The sequence below is a fragment of the Podarcis pityusensis genome, assembly GCF_964106645.2.
Source record: "Podarcis pityusensis genome assembly, chromosome: 6".
Classification (NCBI taxonomy): domain Eukaryota; kingdom Metazoa; phylum Chordata; class Lepidosauria; order Squamata; family Lacertidae; genus Podarcis; species Podarcis pityusensis.
In genome coordinates, this window is record NC_138030.1 from 79,786,238 (window position 1) to 79,809,710 (window position 23,473).

Sequence of the window (23,473 nt, forward strand, 5' to 3'; positions counted from 1 at the left end):
GGTTCAAAGCAAAGACAAAAGGTAACTATAATACAGTAAACAATTATCAACAGGTGGCCAAAGAAATCCATACTGCAACAATGGCAATATTTGTTGTATTACCTACATAAACATGAAATACAATTTTTGCCTGAAAGCAAGACAAATATGTTTATTTGCTTGCTTGCTTGCAAGTGGCTTATATTTAATGTAATGTAATCAGAAACAATTATTTCTTTGTTAACTGTTCCACTTTGCCCTTACACATGGAAGATTTGGATGAACTTAACAAGTGGTGGTGGCACAGTTAAAACTTTTTAAAGTTCAGAAACATGTGCTTCATTCACCCATAGAATTCAATGGGACTGTGAAATGTTTGCCTTTGGCCAGAACTTGCCCTTGGTGGTGCTGTTATAACAATGAAGTCTACTGATGCAGTAATAGAAAATATACATCAATATATCTGCATCCCTAACCAAAATTCTCTCTTTTCTTTCAGGTATGCCCAGTATTTCCAGCATTGGTAGTAAGTAATACAGAACAGACTTAGGCCAGCTTTGCTTGTTGTTCAGCCTCTGAAAATCTATTTTTCCAACATCTATTTCTGTTCTCCCTGAAACCTGCAGTTGTGGTAACTGGAGAAATATTACTAATATTCCTGCTGCATTTGCACATCATAGATATTTATGTTCAGAGGAACACACCTCATAACGCAACAGCCAATGCAGATTGTGATCACTAAACAGACATTTTTTGCAAATTAAGGGATTTCAAATGATACACATCTAATATTTTTCAAGTTTGAAAGTGAATGAAAGCAGAATCCTTTATTATTTCTTTCAAACAAGCACAGCAGAGGAAACCAACTACTCTTCAAACTGCCAGGACTGTATTTGGAGATCCTTCACTATAGCCAGTCCAGATTACATTGAATATTTTATTGTAATTGTTCCAAATTAGGTTCAAATCTGCAAACCACCCTGTTAATTTTTCTTTGAAGGGTGGCATAGATATCTGATAAGGCAATACTATCATTTTCCAGGACTAGAGGATAAGCAAAATGGACATGATTTTCCTCCTGGGTGACCATACACTTGATCATCCAGCTACATCATGGTTTTGCTTAGCGTTACATGCAGATGAGGCCAATAACTCCTGCTAGAGAAGATTTATAGAATGCCCTTCTCTAGACAATAAATAAAAGATGAAAACTGAAGGCACCTTGTCCCTGAAATAAGTATTTCTATTCAACACCTTTTCTACTTATCTCACTTTTACCCTAGGTCAGATACTCAAGGTTTTACTTAAGAAATCTGGCATGATCTCACTGTAAATAAATTTGGAACTTTATGCTAAAGAATCCCAAGTGCTGATAAAGTCTACTCAGTCACTGAATGTCTTATACAGTAAAGTAGTGACATGGGAAACGCAACATAGGCACTTTGGGAACAATCCTTTTTAATGCAAGTGCAGTGCTTATAGGCAGCATAATCCCCATGAACTCCATAGGGTTAAAAAGTAATTCCCATAGGGCTAAATAGAGCCCCATTTTCACTCTCTTTATCTTGGCTTAAGTAGAGGCAGTGCTGGAGAGCATTATGGGGAAAGAGGAGTCTGTGCTCACTTCCTAAATCCTCCCTTCTCACTCTGTATGTTATGCAAATTAGAAACTAGCAAAGAATGTGGAAAGTGTGCACAGGCCTTCTATTCTCCATGATGCTGTGATGCATGTGATCTACCTTACACCAAAGTAGGAAAGAGAGAAACAGGCCTTGGTAGATCTCTGCAGCCATCCTAGGAAGAATCGTATTTCTTTTCAGCACAAGCTTTAAACAAGTGAGTCAGATCTAGCTACTCTCAATTTTAAATGCCACTGACTTCAACAGGAGAGTTAAGCACATGCTTTAAACGAATGGGATTTAAATCCACTTTGGCTGGATTGTGTCCAGATTTTGTGCTATGCAGGACCCTTATGCATTTCTTAACTACCAACAAAAGATTTGCAATACCTGACATCTGGCTGAAAAACAGTGACATGATAATTTATCCGCCGCATTTCTTCTTCTAAATTGAGAGGCCTGACCGTGCATTTATAAGTCACCTCAGTTTTCTTCAGCTCATAAATAGGCTTAGGGCTGATTTGTTAAGCACCACATAGCATGCTAACTGCATTCAAAACTAGCCATGTCATGAATGCATGTGGTGCTCTTTGTCCATTTTTGTACTGGCTTAAATGTTAAAGTAGCCATTTTCCTTGCGATGAAATTAGTGTTAACATTATGCAGGAGAAAAGTCCTATGTATTTTTTCTGCCCTAGTATCCTCCTCAGCATAGTTCTGACTGCAAATGCACGGTGGTTTGAAGCCCTAACAATGAATTCGGTTGTGTTATTTGATGCAAAGAAAAGTGGGGAGGAGCCTAAAGGAAGCCAGGGGAGAAATCTTATGGTTCGTAGCCAAACAAAAATCCATTGTCATAGCTAACAGAAATGGATAAATGGTAAAAATAGTTCTTGTGCTACAGACTGTTGGTATTGTCTTGCATGCACTCGTGTGGTTGTGACATTCACTTTACACTCCCATATAGCTTTCTTCACTGCATTCGCCATCTCTGAGCATCAGCAGATGTTGGCCTTGGACTCTTAATTGGGAAACTCATATAGACTTGGATTAATCCAAGATGAACTGAAAGGATGCATTGCTGACATCTTTGAATTTGGACACTTTTAGCAGTGGTGTAGTTAGTATCAATTGCCTTTGCTAAAATGGGAATTGTTTCAGTTGTGCTAACCTTTCAGAGCCCGCCCAAGTCACAGGCCTACCAAAAATAATCAGTACTCATGTTATCTGTTAGTCCCTACAAAGGGGGGTGGGGTGGGCAATCAACCTTGCCTGCTCTCCTGGAGGTACTTCCTGCTTTGTACAGGTGGTCAGGTGACTATTGACAAATATGGCTTCTTCAAATTTGTTGCATAGCCTTAGTTCACAAATAATCCCTTTTAGATACCCTTAAGAGGAAATATGGAATAGGTTTCACTTCAACAAGTGTTCATTCAAATATGAGCACTTTTTGATGCATAAAATACCATTCATAAATAATAGAGGGTTGCATCCAAGTTATTACTTAGAGGAGACACAGTGAAATTGATGCACCTACATTAGACATGCCTATTAATTTCAGTGGGTGTGCTCTGAGTAGGACTAACAGTGGATACAACCCAGTGTTTTCCCCATTCTGATCTACTGAGATTCACTGGACTGCAAATTGTGTGTGTTCACACACACATGCCAAACAAGATTAATAACATCAGGCTGCTTTAATGGATTCTGTGTGATTTCTTCTTTTGTCTATGCTAATGCAATATTTGTGTTCATTCCAGGAGGTTTTTCCTCTCTCAGCTGGGAATAGATTATTCTCAGGTAGTGCATTTAATATCGCTTGCTAGAAAACACTGAACTGCGTATATTGGCTTCTGTATGCCTGGAGCTTTTGCTCAGTTTAGTGGAGAGAGGGGAAAAATGAACACAAAACATCCAGCATACAAAGAAAATCCATTGCAACAGATGTTCATGTATCATCCATAAGACTAAGATGATCAAAAGCATGCCCAAGGAAGAATAAAATATGTATATATTGGTGCGTAACATATATGTATAATTCTGTATTCACTTTGATCTCAAAGGATCTTGTATTAAAGCAGCACATCATTAATGTTTAAGTGCAATGCAAAGAGTGGTTGTTAAGTAAACACATCCTTTCTGATCATCTACACAAAAAATTAAATCAGAGCTTTCCCCATTAAGGTCATTTGTACCTGCTGTTGTCTATCAATTGAATAAGAGGTTCTTTGATCATTTCCAGCACATTTGATTCCAATGCTGATCTTTTCAGCACTGGCTTGGGGGCGGGGGGGATAGCTGATAGTGAGATGGTTAGCAATTAATGAGTCCCAAAACCAATTTCAGAATACTGTAAAGCTTTTATGATCAGTTATGCCTACAGAGCACCTTACTTTGACCATCGTTAAATAATCATGGTATAGACGAACCTGTCAAAAATACTTTTGAGACTGAACACTGAAGATTAAAGTCCATTCCTTCATGCCTTCCCTTTTACACATTTTCTGCACTCAACCAGCAATTCAGGGGTGTTCTATGCATTATGTAGATGAGGTTGAAACTGCACTGCATCACTTCAGACAGTAGCCATATTTTTCACATGTCCCATGTAACTACACCAGAGCATGTCAAAAACTAGGACATCAGAGAAAGAACTGTGTTGCACTTCCGATGCACTGGTTTACTACATACAGTGAGTATATTTCGTGTAAAAAAAATTGTGTTTTTTTTTAAAGTGACACTACTATTTAACAAGTGAAGTACCACAATCCATAATTCTCTCTCAGTCATATACCACCCTATTAGCTTATTCTCTGTAAAGTGTAGACTGGGATATACTCCACCACTTATGAACCCTTCTCTTTTACAAAATGTGACCAAGTGGAACCCACCACCGCACCTTGCTGTGTGCACGCTGCCTGTTTGGCCAGGGTTTTTCTCTGGTTCCCTGCCTTCCATCTCAATGTTGTCACTGCCTGTCACATCTATGTGGCCACACTCGTCGTGGTAGAGGAAAGCCATCACCCCTGAACCACCCCCCTCCTGGAATTTCAAAGCCCTGATTTGAACCAGTTGTTTGTTAGCGAACTACTGCATCTAATCTGTATTCCGCAGTACACATTGACACTAATTATGCTAAGTAGTTTGTTAGAAAGTGCACAATTACGCAGAAAATAGGATTGACATGATGCACAGATCGGGGGTGGGGGATTTGTGGGGGTGATTACCACCTCCGAAGCTATCGCTGACAGAGAAGTCAGAGTTTAGAAACAAACAATGTACTGAAGTACCAAATGCAATCAAAGTCAGCAGACATTAAATGCGATGTTTGCAGTCGTGTCATTTTCCCTCCAATTACCTCTTTCAGAAACACAGTAGGGCCCTCTCCTGTAGAACAAACTGCAGACCACCAAGAATAATGTTCCACACTTCCCCAGACAATAGGGCATTCCAATGCATGTTTTTTATGTCCAGTTTCCTTGTGACCACAGGATATTGGAGACTGCAGAATACTCGTAGTAGTGTGTTTAAGTACATATATATTGTTACGCGCTACCCTAATCTCCAAGCAATGTGAGATTCCAGAGGTTAATGTGCTTACTCGGGGTCAGTGTTTCCTCTTGAAAATTAGGAAACTGTGGTGTCTTTAGGCTTATTTATACATATATACAACCCAAGGCTACGCAGGAGGGGTTAACAGCATTCACACCCCAAGAGGTTCTGACTTCTTCCATAGCCACAGCAGCCTTGGTTTTAAGGACGCCTCAACCGTTGTTCTCAAATGTTGCTCTCTGACACTCTCTCCAGCCCGCTAGTTACAATATCTGTTGCATAACTCCGATCTCCAATTCTAAGAACCTGCTCACTGAACTGACTGGAGAACTGGGCCAAAGCTAACAAAATGAATTTCAGTAGGGACAAATGTAAGGTTCTGCAGTTAGGCAGGAAGAACCAACTGTGCAAATATAAGACGGGGGTGAGGCACCTGGCTTGCCCGTAGTACACGTGAAAAGGATCTAGGAGGTGTGAGTAAACCACAAGCTTCACATGAGTCAGCAATGTGATGCAGAAGCAAAAAAAGGCTAATGCTATTCTAGGCTGCATCAATAGAAGTGTAGTGTCCCGATCAAGGGAAGTAATATTCTATTCTGTGTCCAGTTCTGGGTGCTACAATTTAAGAAAAATGATGACAAGCTGGAATGTGTGCAAAGGAAGACAACCAAGATGATCAAGGGTCTGGAAACCAAGCCTTATGAGGAACGGTTGAGGGAGTTCCAGTATGTTGAACTTGGAAAAGAGGAGAGTGAAAGGAGATACAATAGCCATCTTCAAATATCTAAGGGCTGTCACACGGAAGATGGAGAAAGCTTAATTTCTCCGGCTCTGGAGGATAGAACTCAATCCAATGGATTCAAGTTTTAAGAACTGAGATTCTGACTAAACATCAGGAAGAACTTTCTGACAATGCTATGTATTCTAGTACATAGTGTCAAAAACTCATTAAGCCAGGACTTGGTTCCTCTGTGAGGTGATGGCTTGGGGGTAATGAGTGATTAGGATGACAAATGATCAAGGGCAAATCTCATTTGCAAATGAGTAGGCACACGCTCTCCTTCAACTGAGAATCTCAGAATTGTGGAGTTCAAAGGGGCCCCAAGAGCCATCTAGTCCAACCCCCTGTAATGCAGGAATCTCAAATTGATCATACATGGCAGATGGTAATCCAACCTCTGCTTTAAAACCTCCAAGGAAGGAGAGCCCACCACCTCTCATGGGAGTCTGTTCCACTGTCGACCAACTCTTATTCTAGTACATAGCTCAAATACACACATGGGTCTAGCCACCAGTTTTAACACCAAATTGTAATTATATTCTAACACCAATTAGACCCAGGAATTTAGGGTGTCTAGCACACACACTCATAACAATATACAGATTGAATAGCAAGAATGCAGGCAGCACTGCTAACCACAATCCAGGACCAATAGAGCAACCCAAAAGCTGTAGGACGCCACTACAATTTTTCTAACCAAGCTTGAAAATCAAATGTATATGAAAGAAAGAGAAAGAAAAATCTGCTTCCTTCTGGGCCTCCCCTTCCCCTCATTCACATCTGTGCAAACCATCTGAAGCTGCAAAATGGAACTGGAGATGAGACAGAGGAATCATCTCCCCAAATGCTCACGGAAAGAGTAAAAGACATGGACTTGACACACACATTTTACAACCTATTGGCTGCAAGACACATGGTGTAGACTGAGGATAAAATTTTAAACACAGTTGAAGTTCCAAATAAGACCTATGAACAGGACCTCCCTCTTAAAGTAACAGTAATAACAGTCAATGTAGCAATAGCAGTAGCTATAGGCAGACAAGTCAGTTCCTGGCTGCTGGCCTCAGGAAGGGAGGATTTAGTCATTTATGCCACACTATTTTCCTTGATTAAATTTCTCCTACACTACATAGGAGAAGGGGAGAAATTTGGTTCACATTTTAATGTGATCAATCTAGTTTACACTTTCCCAAGTATTAAGTGACTCTTTCTTCAAGTGGCATTCCGTTCTCCATCCAAAAATTGTGATACAAAAATACATATATTAGGCAAAATGACATACACGTCTATATTATATCAGGAGAAACTGCAAAAATGTATAAATTAGGCAAAATTGTGTTAAAATGTGTTTAGTAGGAGAAGGGATGCAAAAATGCAGATAAATTCCTGTGCAGACTTTTCCCCCTCTTATTTTGCAAATAAGGAAAGGGGATGAACCAAATTTAAGGTTGGGAAAATGAGAAAGTGAAATTGACATGTTAATTGACATATCTACTCTGGTCATAATATATAGTATTTGTACAAGAAATATGATGCTGCTGTTGTTTTGGAAAAACTAACTGATGATTGTCCTTTTCAGAAAATATTGCTTATGGCATTAGTTTGAGTAAGACTTAAGAGTAGACAATTGCACCAAAATGTGTCCTTGCTTAGACTTGCTCCTAAAAATGGATAGACGCTTATGACCATGCAAAGTGAAGCATGACGTTTGGACTCTAAAATCTGCTAAACATTCTAAAACCATGTTAGGAAGTATATCAGAGTCAATTCTCAAAACCAGCTTACTACTGCTTCATGTTTTTCCACTTGAAAAAGAACAACTATCCCTTTACTGCATGAGTGGCTGTGGATCAGCAATCACTAAGTGTTGTTTTGTACAGTGAAAGGCAGTTGTCTTTAGAAAGCTGGCAATGTGGTAAACCAACCAATAGCAAAGTCTCTCTGCCACAGGGAATTATTGGGGGGTGTCTGGGGGTATCGTGGTAACAGAAGGTGCAGTGTTTGGCCAGGGTGCTATAAAGGACCCATCCCAACACATACACCACCACAACAACACACACAAACACACGGGGGCATGGCAGGGACACACAACTGTTTTCCAATTAGTCCTTGAGATATCAAACCTAATATACTTTGCAGGCCATGTTGACATTTGTCATTGTACTACTATATTAATAGACTCCACAATGGGGTGAAGGATAGGATATAAATACTTTTCATAAACAATGAAATAGATAAATTAATATTGTATGTAAGACTGGCACCAATTCTGAAGAGCCCTGCCACCCACCCAGCAAAGTGCTCTCCAAGAACCACGTCCAACACTAGAGGCTAAAGGATTTATAAACAAACAAACAGTCCAGTCTTATGAATATTTATTTAGAAGTAATTGCCACTAAGTTGAGTGGGAGATAGGCCCATTTATGGAGTCGGATCCAATATGTATAATAGGAGTTAGCAAGGTGGTTGCTGCCGCCGCCCCTGTGGTTTATCCCGCACCACTAGAGGTTCATGTAAAGTTTCCCTCAATTAAAGCTGCATACATTACATAGATTTAAAGCACTTCCCCCAAGAGAATCCTGGGAACTGTCCTTCACAGAACTACAACTGCTAGCGCCTTTCAGAGACTACAGTTCCTGGGATTCTTGGGGGGGGGGGGGGGTCACCACCCCACACAAGTGATCCATTGTGGCCAAGAGTCATTCTGTGGCATGGATGTCACTGAAGCCATGCGTTAAGGGCTCAATCCTATGTACACTTACCTAGGAGTAAGTCCTATTGATTTCAGGTAGAGTTACATCTAAGTAAATATACACTGAATTACACTGACGGGCATCTAACGCCTAAGTAAGCATAAATGTCTTAGGCCAGGATTCAACTAAGTTGTTGCATAAGTGGAACGAAGTCCACTCATACAAAGGGACTTTCCCTGTTCTCCTCCCTCTGTACCTCCTGAATCTTCCCTGGAAGTTTGGGGAACTCACAGAAAGGTTTAGGTGGGTTTGAGGGAGATAAGGAAAGCCCTGTTGCATGAGCAGACCTCCTTCTGTTCATACGTACCCTACTTACAATTATGTCGAATGCCACCCTTTCGGGTGCAACATAGGGTGAAGGGAGTTGTTTACAGGCAACCCCCATTTTAGGCACACACACACAGCACTAAAATTGGAAGTGACCCAGAAACGTTATAAAAAACATCACTAGAAGGGCAGAACGGGGTGGGGCAGAACAGAGCAGGGGCAGAATGGGGTGTTTAGATTGCACATGATTTCACGCAAGCACGCAGTGACTTGGAACTCAACCCCCACACAAATTGGGAGGTGCCTGTATTTGTTAAGAACTGTGTGTTTTGTTTTCTTCAAATGTGATCATGTGGGAGCTGTTACATACCCAATATAATTTTCTTTGATTTGACACCATCTTCAATTGCAGATAAATGTTGAAACTAAGGTATACTACTGATTTAGTTGTTCTAATCAAGATAATTTCTGTTTGCATTAGAAGATTTTCAATTATCCTAACCATTTCGTTTGCTCAGTAATAAATAATACTGCCTATGACGTTGACAACTGGCTAAAACAAGCCTAGACAGGCCGCCTCTTCTTAGTGGTTGCTTGGTGTGCAAAAAATAATAATCTGCAGGTGACACTTTTCACAGCATGGAGAAAAATATAATCACTTGCTAATGTCTGAACGACAAGCTGCTGTTAAAGTCACAGCTACGGTAATCGATTACAATATTGGCAAGCCTAGTTGTCTTCAGCATAATAATTCACACTAATGAGATGTACAAATTGACTGTATACTGCACACATACATTAATTAACCAGATATGGAAAAAGATTTGTAGAGAATGAAGTAAAAAGGAGGAGGCAGCAACAGAAAAGGCTTTCCAGCACCTCTGTCCCAAGTAAAAAAGCTATATTCAGAGAAAAATGCTACTGATAGCATATGCTAAATGCTGGGTTGTTACACTCTAAATTACATTCACCCTCATTTTAAATAAAGCATACCCATAAGAAACAGATCTGTTGGCTGAAGTCCTAACCCCACTTACCTGGGAGTAAGGTTTGCTGAATTCACTTCTGAGTAGACACGGTTAGAATTGCATTAGCAGCTCCTAGTTACATAAAGCATGCTTGTGTCATGTTAGCATTTTTTTCAAACCAGACGGTTTCAAATGAAACTTGCTTTTTAAAAAAGGGCTTTTTAATTTTAATTTTTTAAACTGTGTTTTTTTTAAACTGCTCTGATCCTGCTACTAGAATTATGAGATACTGGGAAGGGAAGCAATCATTACTTATGTCACAACCATTCTGCAAGGTGGTCTGTTTCGTCAATCTGGCAGCAAGTCGACCACATAATTTGAGGCCAACATGGTTTTGAAAATATGCTACAGTGGGATCTCAAGTTTGGGTACCTCTGGGCAAAAATGAAATCTTTTGCTCTGTGGGAAGGAGGATTCAGAAGTTGCCAAAGAGCTAATATTCAGAGACACTGAAAGATTTCCCTCCTGCCCACTCTTCTTTCAAGAGTGTTAGGGAAACCATTCTGGCCATAAACTATGCTGAGATTTGCTACCAGAGTGTTTATTTTATGAGCCATTCACAGAAAGTTTCCTTTTTGTAGAACAGTACCTACACCTGAGGTCTCCTGTCATGAGTAGAAAGTGGTACAACCCAAGTAAAAAAGTTGTACCAAGTGATTCTGTTGCTGCCTGTGTAGGTTGACTCTTATTCCCTATCACGAAACATGACACAGCCACTAACTTAAGGCAGTTGTAAAAAGCGATTAAATAAACGCATAGAGGAAAAGCCTTCACTAGCCAATAGTTACGATGTCCGTATGATTGCTAGTCGCTGTAACTCTCATGTCCTGCTTTTTCGATATCTCAAAGGCATCTGGCTGGCTACAAAGAGAAAGCTTGGACTACATAGGCCTTTGGCCTGATTGAGCAGGTTTAGTCTTATGTTCCTGTACTTTAAGATGTATGAGATTATCTCTGAAGCATTGCAGGGGTTCTTATTGAAAGAAGAAATGGGAAGAAAACATCATTTCATTTCTGTGTTATCATATCCTCCAGCATTTCATGGATGAAAATAGGGACACCCTTGAGACTTGTAACACTCCTGTTACACCTCCCCTTTCTCACACACAAAAGTTGTCACACATTGCTGAGGGCTCTTCCCTACCTCCTGTGCACCGTATTATAACTTCTCCTGACTCTAGCTTTTGCATCAGTAAGCTGATCTTAACAGTTTCCTTTTTAAAATAAAAAAAAAAGAACAGAGAGAAAAGCAAGGCTTTTTAATACAATATTTACTCTCACACTGGATCTGGTTGTAGTTATTATAGAAGAACTACAATTCAAAACATATTCAGCAGCAAATGGTGGGCCAGAGTGGGAAATGGAATGAAACTCTTAAAGTGAAGAATTTTGTCTTCACTTTAAGACAACTAAGAACCCAATCCTAGGCATGTTTTCCTAGCAAGTTATCTGGAGCATACTTCTGCATAAACACACCTAGGATTGGGCAGTAAGAAAAAATAAACTTGAATGTGGCCATGTGATATACGGTAGCTAAATGGTGTTATATTAGGAAAACCATACCCTATAATATATAATATGTCTATGGGGTATTCTGCTGTTATGCTATGCATTTTATATTTTTATGTTGCAAACCAACCAGTAATCGATGGGGATTATGATGCCCCAAAATGTTTTCAATGCAGGCCACTTTTTGAATTTCTGAACCCCATCCCTTCACAGCCATCTTTTTGGCAGGTGAGCTCAGAATATCCTTGCAGAGCTCTGCTGCTGCTGCGTGCATAACTTAATCTGATGATTGGGGCGCTACTAATCCAACACTGGCACTAGAAGAGAATTGAAATAGCACAATGCAGTGAGCCACTGGTGGGGTGGGTGAGCGGTTAATGAGAGGCCAGGCCAGGGACATCACTTGAAGCAGATTCAACTTACTCTGGTTTGCTTCCCATCCTCCTCCCTTGTACAGCAGACACTTAAGCAATTCTCAGACCCTGGGGTGCTCTAGGAAATTAAATGTGGCTAGACACAGCCACTGTGCTGCTTGGAACATTGCCCTAAGAATCAGGCAAGCCTTTCTGATGAAAAATAGCCCAACCAAAGGACAGTTTCAGGTTCATTCACAAGTGTGAACAGTAACCCAGTCCCTTGCTCCAAGCAAACAAAACAGAATGAGACAGAAAAAGCATGTGCTGCCTAACCATAAATAAAATCTCCCAAGAGGTTTGTGGAGAATATAAAGTATGCATTAAAACTGTCGTTAAAAATGAGAATTAACAGTTTTTTTAAATAAAAAAACAAACAAACAGCAGTTGAAAATGAAGAGTGGACTTCACCGTTGCACTGTTCTGAATGTTCAGGCTGCATGAGCATTTCAGCTTGCTAAACGGAATGATCCCCACTCTCTTATTTTCCCAAGTGGTGGAGCATCTCCCGAACCCCCACCACAGAGGGAGGATGGGGAAAAGCCCACTGTCCAATAAGAAGTACTTGTTTATAGATCTCCTTAGTTGAATTTTGCCCATACATTATCAGCTAAAATACATGTCAACTTTAGGTCATGGTCTACCTTTACATTTTTGGGGGGGGGGGTATCCCTAAGCGGCTTGCAAGTATCATAAGTATTGCAACTAACATTCAGAAAAGACTAAATATATTATTAAAATGTCCGCAGTTGGGCCTAAGGCAGGGAATGGAAAAGACATAGGGATCTGCAGGTGTTGGGTTACAGCTCCCAACTGCCCCGACTATATGCCAAGCTAGCTGAAGCTGGTGGGATTTGGGCTTCAACCTCCAGAGGACCACGGGGCTTCCCACCGCAGCCTAAGGCACACTGGTATGCAATTACCGGTATACATTTTACACAGTCCTCTGTCATGAAGGAGGGAGGCAGGCAGTTGGAATAGTTTAACAAATTTCCTGCTTCTCTCTTCTCAGTAAGCAGACCAGGAGCGGTTGCCTAGCAACCCCAGTGCTCACTTTCTTTCCCCGGAAGAGGCCTAAGGGCAGCAGCAATTAGTGTGACCAGATGAAGAGAAAGACGGGACTCCTGTGCTTTTAATAGGTGTGGAGAAGAGGGAATTTTAGCAGATGCAGCTTGTCAGATAGGGGTGAGGGAAAGTTACACCTGCTGGAAATCCCTCTCCTCTACCACCGCTAAAGGTACACAGGCCCTTTCCTCCTTTCTATCTGATCACTCTAGCAACAATCTGGTTCCTGAGGTTTGAGAGCCCACAGATTTCACATAGCTCTCTCTGAAAAAAACAAAGGGGTCACTCATTTCTTTGTACATGTGCCTTAGGGAAACCCATCTGCCAGTAGTTTTCAGAGTTATCCACCTTCGTACTGGAGGAAGCAAACACGTATCAGATTAAAAAGATAGGTCACAGCTGGCGTTGCCAACTTGTAGCTGTGTTGTAGCTGTGTCTTTAGCAGGTATTAGTGATAATGTTTATCTCCATGCTATGAGAAGCATAGCTGTTGATTCCTCTATGGGCAAATTCCCCCCACCCACCCCCGTTCTGCCAGTGTAGGTTCTAGGGTCCAACGTAACTGTGGACAGGCCTGGGAACATATAACCAGGGCTTTTTTGTGACCCATTCAAAGGTTATGTAAGTGGATAGGTGCTTCCATATTTTCAGGGCCTGGGGACTGAATTTCAATGGTGGGAGAAGTTAAACTCATGACTTCTAAGGCAGGCAGCCCCCATTTTTTTTAAGCTTTGCTAGGAGCTACGGGGGGTGGCACCAATTTCTTCCCAGAATGCTGCTGAGGATGACAATATGTCACAATGAAACATTTTTCTGAGGCAATATTGGAAAATATAAATGGTGGAGGCCAGCCAACAAAACACAGCAAGAATCCTTGTAACTGTTCTTCCCACACTGCTGAACTTCTCCCTGATCTCCTGAAAGGCAAAAAGCAGAAGGGAGAGCCCCCTTTCTTCATCAACACCCCCCACACCCCTAAAAAATGGGTGAAAGTTCTCAAAGGCGAAAAAATCAGGAGAGTCAATCACAGATATCATGTGCTATGTATGTTTTGGCCATATAACATATTTAGTTGTCTAAAGATTCATCTTGTGCAGCACCACATGTCACTCACTACCAGTCATATCCCTCACTTTTATTATAGAAAAACATCATTTTGGTGCCAATTTACTCTCACCTAGGCAAGGATCCAGCATGTGCTGCCCACCACCCTCAAACAAACACCAGTTCATCAATTATGTTTGTGTCTCTGGCCATTTTTCAGCCAAGTGACTATGTGAACCACCCTTAAAAGTCTACATCTGTTCTTGGCTAAGGTAAGAACCAAGGATAATTAATTAATTCCATTAATTAGTGCAATGCCTATTGCACTAGAAAAAGGAGTGGATGGTGATTGGTTGGTTGATATGTGTTACATTATAGACACCTGTCTAGCAGACCATACCATGACCAAAACGTGCCATTAGCCCTGTTAAACATTCAGACCTTTCATCACATGCCAAATATTGTCTTGTTCATTCCTTTCTTCCATATATACAGAACAGATAGAAGAGGGAGTGGTATTGCATCCTCTGGCCTCATTCTGATCTCCATATCAGACCATCCAAGTGTCCCTATTTTCCAGGGACAGTCCCGGATTTACAGAAGCCATCCCGGTTTCTGATTTGATCCTGGAATGTCCTGTTTTTCCTTAGGACGTCCCTATTTTCATCAGAGAAAGGTTGGAGAGTGTGGAGTTATGCAACCCCTGATCCAAGGAAATAAGTAACTTTACAAGCTTTAGAAGATATCTGAAGACAGCCCAATATAAGGAAGTTTTTTAATGTTTAATGTTTTTATATATGTTAGAAGCCACCCAGAGTGGCTGCAGCAACCCAGTCAGATGGGAGGGGTATTATTATTATTATACGTTCCTATTTTCATCGGAGAAATGTTGGAGGGTATGCCAGATTTCAGGCTTCCTCAACCTCGGCCCTCCAGATGTTTTTGGCCTACAACACCCATGTTCCCTAGCTAGCAGGACCAGTGGTCAGGGATGATGGGAATTGTAGTCTCAAAACATCTGGAGGGAGGTTGAGGAAGCCTGCCGTATTTTCAGTGGACTTTCAGTTTTGACCCACGAAGCCTAACACAGGTCGCCAGCCATGTGCGATCATCCACTAGTGGCTCAGTAAATTTCCTGGTTTTGCTTCCAGCAAGGGGGAAAATCACCATATATCATAGATGCATTTTGTTTAGCAAGTTGTGTAGGTCTGACCCATACTACTGATATCAAAATAACCATAAGAAATTCCCCAGAGGAGTGGGGCTGATACCGGTAAGCACAGTGAGCTAAGCATTTTATAAGAATATGCTTCCCCCACACTTTACATAATTTGGAGTAACTGATAACATTATAGTTTACCTATTTTTGGTATGAAAGCTTGCATTTGGTTATTATTATTATTATTATTATCATCATCATTATTATTATTATTATTATATTTTGCATATGTTGTATATCCTGTATACATGTCATAATCAAAATAATTAAAAATAAATATGTGCTAGCAACTATCACAGCACACTGTTCAGCATAAAGCCCAAAACATCATAATTAAGTATGAATATGTTTTAATAAGGCATTGGATGATTTAAAAAAAAAAATCATCAGAATCTGAACATCTCTTTCAAAAAACCGCAGCTGCTAAAGACAAAGCAAATCTTTGTCAGTACCTGAATGGTAAACTATGTGGGTACTTTTTGAATGTCATTTATTTATTAAGATTTATACACCACTTAATTATTATTATTAAAAACCCTCTAAGCAGTTCATAAAAAGATAAAATTAAGACAGACGTACGGCCATATTTTAAAACATACAAAAGTTAAAATGCTAAATCAGATTAAAAGTATCTCAACTTCATCTCTGGAGGAAATGGAATAGCATATAAATTTAATAAATAAAAAGTTCTGTCTTTGTGCATATCCACAACCCCTGCACTTTTTAATAATAAAAAAACAGCGCTTTGAGATCACCGGCTGCATTTTACAATTCAATATCTTTCTCCTCAGACTTACCTATACCCCTGCAGAGATCTCAGAACTATTATGTTATTTTCCTGCTGCTCAGGAAAAGAGAGTTCTTAACAAATTGCGGTAAATGAATGAGTGGCTATTATATGGCCTGGCTATTAAAGGATTCTGATTGAAGCCTGTTGAGAATGAGTCATCTTTTCCAGTTACCTAAAGACTTCACAGGCAGCCTCCAGAAGAATCTCTGAGTGACTCAGAAGTTTTCATCCCACTATTCAAGCATTTTTTTAAAAGCCAAATGTGCAGAGATTGGGTAGTGTTCATGCTGTATCCAGCCACAAATTGGGAAAAAAATGAAAAGCTCAATGCCTAGAATGAGGGCCATATTTGTCACAGGGGAAAAAAATGTAATAATTGATATACTGGCGGTGGAACAAGGCTTAAAAACAATTCAAGGTTCAGCCCAGTGGAAGCAGCTTCAATCTAAAGCTGAACAGGCTCTGTACCATTATTATTTTTAGAGGAAGATGCTTGAAGGATCCAGTAGTTGAAGTAGGAGGGGAGGAGCAGATCAAAATAGGCTGAGAATGTAACAGGATGTGACTAATAAAGATATCTTTAAGAACCTCTGAAATCTAGTTCTCATGGATAAAGGGGTAGATACCAAAACCCTATTCAGTGAGATGTGGGGTTTTTTTGTGGCATCACAAGGTTGGAGGAGGAGATATTAGACAGTTCAAAGGTCAAATGTGACCAAGACTGCAACTCTAAATAAACGTATAAGGAATAAGACCCACTGAACCCAGGAGGACTTATTTCTGGACAGTCATGCATAAGATTGCATTGCGCGACTGAAGATTAATAGCCAAAGCAATCCAAACCCAGGGCCAGAAGCAAGAAAGGTTTTAATGAGAGGTTATTATAATGTTATATTGATTACCTTTTAATGTATTTTATTGATTGCACACCACTTTGTGAGGCAATTGGCCTACAAAGTAGTATAGAATTTATTTTTTTACATAAATGGCCAGAGCAAAAGAGGGAGTGGGGAAAGCTTTTTTTCTCATATATATATATATATATATATATATTCCTTCTTTATATATATTTGCTGTGCCAGCTCCAGACTGGTGAAGATGTGGAACTCAAGAATCATCCCCCTAGGTGAACCACAGGCTATGGATACATTGATTACTGGTATTCCACTCCAAAAGCCACCAACACCTCATATACCAGGCTGCAGCAGAGTCTCATCAGCGCTAGTGGCACTCTTCACTGGTGGAGAAAAACTTGAGCTCCATCCCCATTCAACCACCAACAGAGAGGCTTAGAATTGCACTCTCAAAAAATTGCTGTTACTCAATTAATTCACTAGATCAGGGTAGGCAACTTCAGCTGATAAGTGTGTATAATGAACAAATTATTGCCAGGGTTTTGTTTTTTAAAGAAAAGACTGGGGCAGAGCTCTGCCATGTTGCACAAGACATTAAACTATTGAGTCTATTTAACAGAATAGCAGGGGGTGCACAAAATAGCTTGATTTCTTCAATTGGTGAACCGGTTGCTTTGCACAAGGAACAAACGTAGCAGTAGCCCGCCATGTTGATCAGTAGTCCAAAATAATATCCAAACATTCCACCCTGCAACTTGCCCCTTTCCAAAGCAGAAACAATGCACAATTCATCAAGGTGTCAAGTCTTACAACTGAGAACCATGCACACATAAGTCAGATCTCTTGCCTTTAAACAGGAAACCGATTACAGTGTGAGGATCAGGGGTGGTGGGGAGGAAGCATATGAAATATAGTTAAAGAAAATCCTTCCCTCACAAAAATGCTGTAACTTCTCTAGTTGATAAATGTCCCAAACATGTTGAAATACAATAAAACATTAGATTTATTACTATTATTATTTCAGATTAAGCAAAATTTTATTTCATTGGTGCTTCTTTCCTGTGATTTTTGTTGTCGTTAGCATGAATGAAATAAGACACATAATGGGAATGTTTTAATGAAGAAAGAGAGACACACTACTGCAGCTAAAGGACAGCTGTGGAGGACCTATTTTCTAATTCTGCCAGGGCAATGTGGAAAAAGAGTTTGTGTGTGTGCCTGTGTTTGTAATGCACACACTCACATATATAGAAGGTGATTCCAATGGCTCTACTCTGAGTTTGACCAGCATTCGATATCACAAATATATGTGTGTAGATCCTAACCAAGTAAGGCAGATGACCAGTGAGGAATCCTTTTTAACATGTAGCAGTTCTGATTACACTGAAATAAATCAGAATTACCAGGCAATACTTCATATTAATGCTAAGGACATTTTTTTAAAAAATCCTTTGATAATTCTCATCAGAAAGCAAAACAGTGATCAACAAGTTCATAGAAACTTAGTGATTATTTCTGCTATCACATAAGCATTTTTTTTCCTTTAGTTGCTTTCTGCATCTATAGTTCACTGGATATGATAAGAAATCAAGTGAATTCATTCTCTAGAAACCCCAGTCTACTTATTTTTAAACCTTTTGCTATAATTTTTTAAAAAACACGTCTGGCTTTGTCTAGCTTCCAAGAGCATGGAGGAGCAAAAATTATGTAAAATGCCTTTGCTATCGTAGTCTCATACTCTAATTTTATATTTAGAGTATGGCTTTAAATAGGAAGTGTTGATAATTTGTTTATTTGCTTCACTACTAGGTGTGGTTGCAGGCAAAATGGAAGTGTATGTTTGTAGGGTTCTTGTTAAGACTGGTCCACATGTGTTCATTCATCACTTGGATGACTAGAACAATGAATGGGCCATCATCATAGATGTGTTGTTTATATGCCAAATAATAAGTAGCAGTGTTATCAACGTTAGTCAAAGTCATCTTTCTTTGGACTGGCGTCTTTGGCATGTATGCCTAGTATGTTCACCCATGTAACTGTTTATAACAATATCATTTGATGTGTGCAACTAGCAAGTTAGCCAGAGATATAAGTGTTCCCGAGGAATCATCAAACATGGCACAAATCAAAGAGCAGAGCCTATCCTCCTCTCCACTGCCCCATCTACCATCCCTAAACATCATCCTTGACAGATGAGTGTCTAGCTTTACCCCATAGAACCTAGGAATTAGAGAGGTCCTGTTATCCAGTGCCCCTTCCTGTAATACATATTTTAACATCAAAATTGGTAATGTTAGATTATAAAAGCTGAAATGTCACACACACACACACACACACACACACACATGCACACAAAAGATGTAAATGTCCATTCAATGTTTTGGGAATCATCAATTGCTTGTTCTTGTTCAATGTGGCCTTGATGTATTGTCCAAGTGTGTCATTGACAAAGTCCAGTAATGGATGTTTGTGCTTTATGTTTTTTCTCCATACACGTCTGTTTAGAAATAAAACAAATAAAAAATATCTATCAGCAGATGTAAATAACAAATCCTGATTTTTCCTGATATATGCAGCTCCTCCAAAGTTTGATAGGATATGGCCGAATATATCTTCCCTTGGGGTTTCTAACCCAAATCAAGGTAGGATTCTGTAAAATTCCTACTGGTCTATACTTTTAACTGCTTTCATAGAATCTGAGATGATGGCAAAAAGGACAAAACACATTTTTTTTCCTCTCTTGGGACTAATAAAAAAGTATACTGTCCAAAAACAACTACTGGGAATTATCATAAAAATGAATCTTACATGAAAAGGCTTTATATAACATGTACAGATCTTCCTCACCAAAGTTATAAGCGCTTTTATAGCTTAAATTGAATATGAGTCCCTGGAGAAGACTGGAATTGTATAGGCATCAAGGTTTGCATGATAAATAAGTTTTGAGAATTTTTGAGTGCCAGAGATTTCTTTTGTCTCCATCAAATCATTTCTTAATGTCTCTCTCTTCTGCTTTGTTTTCTTAATTGAAATGAATGTTATTTCGGTTGGTATTCAGAGCTGAGGCTGCACTGAGACAGACTTATGGTGGTGGGAGCAACAGTATTCTCAGGGAATTTCTTTGAACAATGCAGCATCTTCAAAAAGCTGGGGTTTTCTCTTCTCCATCCCCCCCCCCCCCCGCAAGAGGTCAAGTCACACTGTAGGTTGCTTCCCATATCCCGTATCCTTTTTTGTGTGCTTAAAGTATTACATTTCCACTAGCACTGACAGCAATATTTCTTTCTGAAATCCCTAGTGCACTAGTTTCACATCTGAATTCCAGTGACATTCACACACACACACATACACAATTACTGTCAGTCTGTGGCCTGATGATTATTCTGGGAGTGTGGTTTTTTTTAAAAAAAAAGACAATGAAGAACATATATAGTTAAAATGCTATCATTTTAAACATTTGTTCTACGGAGCTTTTACGCAGCAAATTCATTCAGTCAGGTGTAAACGCGTTCATTATATCACATGGAATTATCTTGTTTTCCCTCTTTAAAAGCAAATAATATTGGTCTACAACTTGCCATCGTTATACACAGGATGTTCCTTTTAAACTCTAATGAATACAGATGGAGGAGGAAATGAGCAAAAGAGGATCCAGGAAATAGCTTCTAAGCTAAAACAAAATGTATTAGCAATTTGTTGGAGAGCTAGATTGGAATGAATGCAGTCCTAGCCCTTGATCATAGTGATGAAATTGAGCCTGCCCTAGATACATACATTACTAACAGCTAGAATTGCCTTAATCATGGAATCCATATTATATTTTACAAGTTTCTTCAAATGTCCCTTGAAGAGGTTACAGTAACCGATCTTTCCTCTACAGCTCTCCATCAAGATTGACACTGAATTTGAGAGCACATTTATTTTGTATTTCACAAGCAATTGACTATTGATGGCATTGAGTGAATTAAGATTCACTTAGCATTTCTAATGGATTTTGTTATTTAACAAATTAATTGCAAAGGGTCTTAGGTTTCAACGTAACTTCCCACTGAATCTTGAGCAATGCAGCATTAAGCACTGAGAGGTCAAGCATCAGCTATGATGCTCAGGTAATGGTGTAAAATGGGAACAGAAATATCCTTCTCATTTAGGGAATAGTTTGCAAATGGTTGTGTGACTAGCTCAGCCCATTAGCAGTTTGTCAGAAAGCAACAGTTACAATTACAATTGCTTATGATAAAGTAGGACAGTCTAAGCATCAAACAACTAAAAAAGCATGTATTAAGCTCTCTCTCTCTCTCTCTCTCTCTCTCTCTCTCACACACACACACACACACACACACGATGGCCAATACTGTTGAAGCTGACAGCCCTGATCGTTTGTTTACCACAGGGTTCCGCTAACTTTGGTCTCCAGCTGTTTTGGACTACAACTCCCATCATCCCTAGCTGGCAAGACCAGTGGCAGGGGATGATGGGAATTGTAGTCCAAAAACAGCTGGAGACCGAAATTTCAGAAACCCCGGTTTAGCAGGAGGAAGGAAGCATCTGACTGAATTAGCCCCATACCCCTCCACTACCAATAGATCTGTTGCCATCAGAATATGTAGCACTGATTACATTTTAGACCACTTATATTTGATGTACAAGCATCTCACATACACATTTGTAACACCACAGTTAGGGGTCTTAGATCCTCCTCCCCCCAGCCTGTTGTATTGCAGGTTGTCAATCCATGTGCAGATTCCTGTTACGGAATATCTAACTGCAACAGTGGCTGAGTTTTTATCAATAGTATTTCTCAGACTGGTGAATGGCACTATTTAGTGGAAAGAAACTCCAGTGAAAATCCACATTACATATTTTTACATGCATAGCTGTCAACTTTTCCCTTTTTTTAAGGGAAAATCCTATTCGGAATAAGGGAATTTCCCTTTTAAAAAGGGAAAACGTTGACAGCTATGTTTACATGGCTGTTTATTTGTATATATTTTTTAATAAATTATATATGGATGTTTTATGATGGGCTATATTTGTAATGCCTAATAAAGGTTTGGCAAAGTAAGTTATTGAATATCTCTTGATCAGGGCATGGAAGTACAGCAGAAGTTATGTTATGAAAAAGGAACTGAGAAATCCCAACAAGATACTGTGTGTGTGTGTGTGTGTGTGTGTGTGTGTTCAGGGTTTTAATTAAATTATATTTATATTTAGTAGTGAGGGTTCTCTGAGGTCACCTGTTTAAGCTTCATAGCCACAATACCTAACCTTAGATAAACCTGTTTTATTTTACAAATATATCATACATAAATATCCACATCCAGTATTACCAATAGTGCAACCCTGTACATGTCTATGCAAAAGAAACTCCCATTTAGTTCAAAATATTCTCTCCCATGTGAGTTTATATAGGGCTGCAACAAATTCATCTTAGGTTCTGTTTGGTTTTTTAAACTTGTGCCTATATGACAATTTCCTAATCTACTCTTCATTTTTTAAACCTATCCAGTTGCTCCAAAATTAGCTTTGTCTACTGTTTCTTCTGTTCAAGTTGCAAACCACAAAAGAGGTAGGAATTCTTGCATTCATACAGTGGTTTCCTAGCGTTTGTCCTGTGTTGTGTAACAGATTGCACTGTATGAATCTGGAATAACTGTGATGTGGTGTCTAGTATCATCCCATTAGTGAGCACAAATGAAAGGAATTAAGCATTGCTAAGGACATGAACCACAAAAGGGGCACATAAAAATGATTCCTAGGCTGTGTCATGTTTGTAAGCCACCAGGGATATATTACTGATGAGCAGCCACTATACACACACACAAACACACAAACACACATACACAGTAAAATAAAATCACAGCAGTCATATTTCTGACAGAATTTATTATGAATGATATTGTAGCTGTTGGGGGGGGGGAGAATGTCCTCTAGATTGTGTTACTAATTTGATACAGTAAATGAGAAACTATAATCCACTAAAGTACAGGCAAGTGAATCATGCAGAATTGATTCCATTATATGCCTTTGACAAACAAAACAATCATTGGGCAGTAGCCAGCTAAGCAGTTCCACTACTACAAGGACTTTTAACTGCACAGTAGAACTTCCCCACCTTCCCATCTCTCCACACAACCCCTAGTTCTGCCCTGGAGAGTTAGCGGAACTCCTGAACCGATTGAAGGGTTTGACAGAGAAGAGAGTGCAGTGAAAAGTCCTTGTGGAACTGTTCAGTTGCACTTGAATGTTATAGCCAATATATAACATCCATTCCCTGACCCCCACCCTGCAGTGAAACTTTCTCACACCTTTTATGGAAACGGGGTACAGTCCACCAAAAATTATTCTCACACAAAGTACATTGAAATGAATTGTTGCAACATTTTTAACTGATGTGAGCAGTATTGCACCACACACACAATAAACTGCACTCATCTTTTGGGGAAATTGCTTGAGCATCCTCGGTTGTTTTGCTTAAGCAGAACCGTGTGTTTTTTCCTTGAATTTTGCTTTAAGCAAAATTTGGTGGCAATTCTAGCCTTGAACTTCCTGGTGAACCGGCTGCATCCATTGGATTCCATGTGCCCTGATATGGTTTCA

At 39.6% G+C, this 23,473-nt stretch overlaps 1 protein-coding gene across 11 annotated transcripts in view; it reads left to right on the plus strand.

Annotated features, from left to right (window-relative positions):
* NTNG1 (netrin G1) overlaps window positions 1-23,473 on the plus strand; it is a 208,141-nt gene that overhangs the window by 143,109 nt on the left and 41,559 nt on the right. For 6 of the 11 annotated variants that reach the window (XM_081008682.1, XM_081008678.1, XM_081008684.1 and 3 more), the window contains exons 5-7: window positions 479-505; window positions 19,450-19,515; window positions 22,383-22,442. In XM_081008682.1, coding sequence (XP_080864808.1) covers window positions 479-505; window positions 19,450-19,515; window positions 22,383-22,442 — 153 coding nt within the window. The remainder of the gene's footprint in view (window positions 1-478; window positions 506-19,449; window positions 19,516-22,382; window positions 22,443-23,473) is intronic. The other 5 variants (XM_081008683.1, XM_081008687.1, XM_081008680.1 and 2 more) reach the window with 2 other exon arrangements.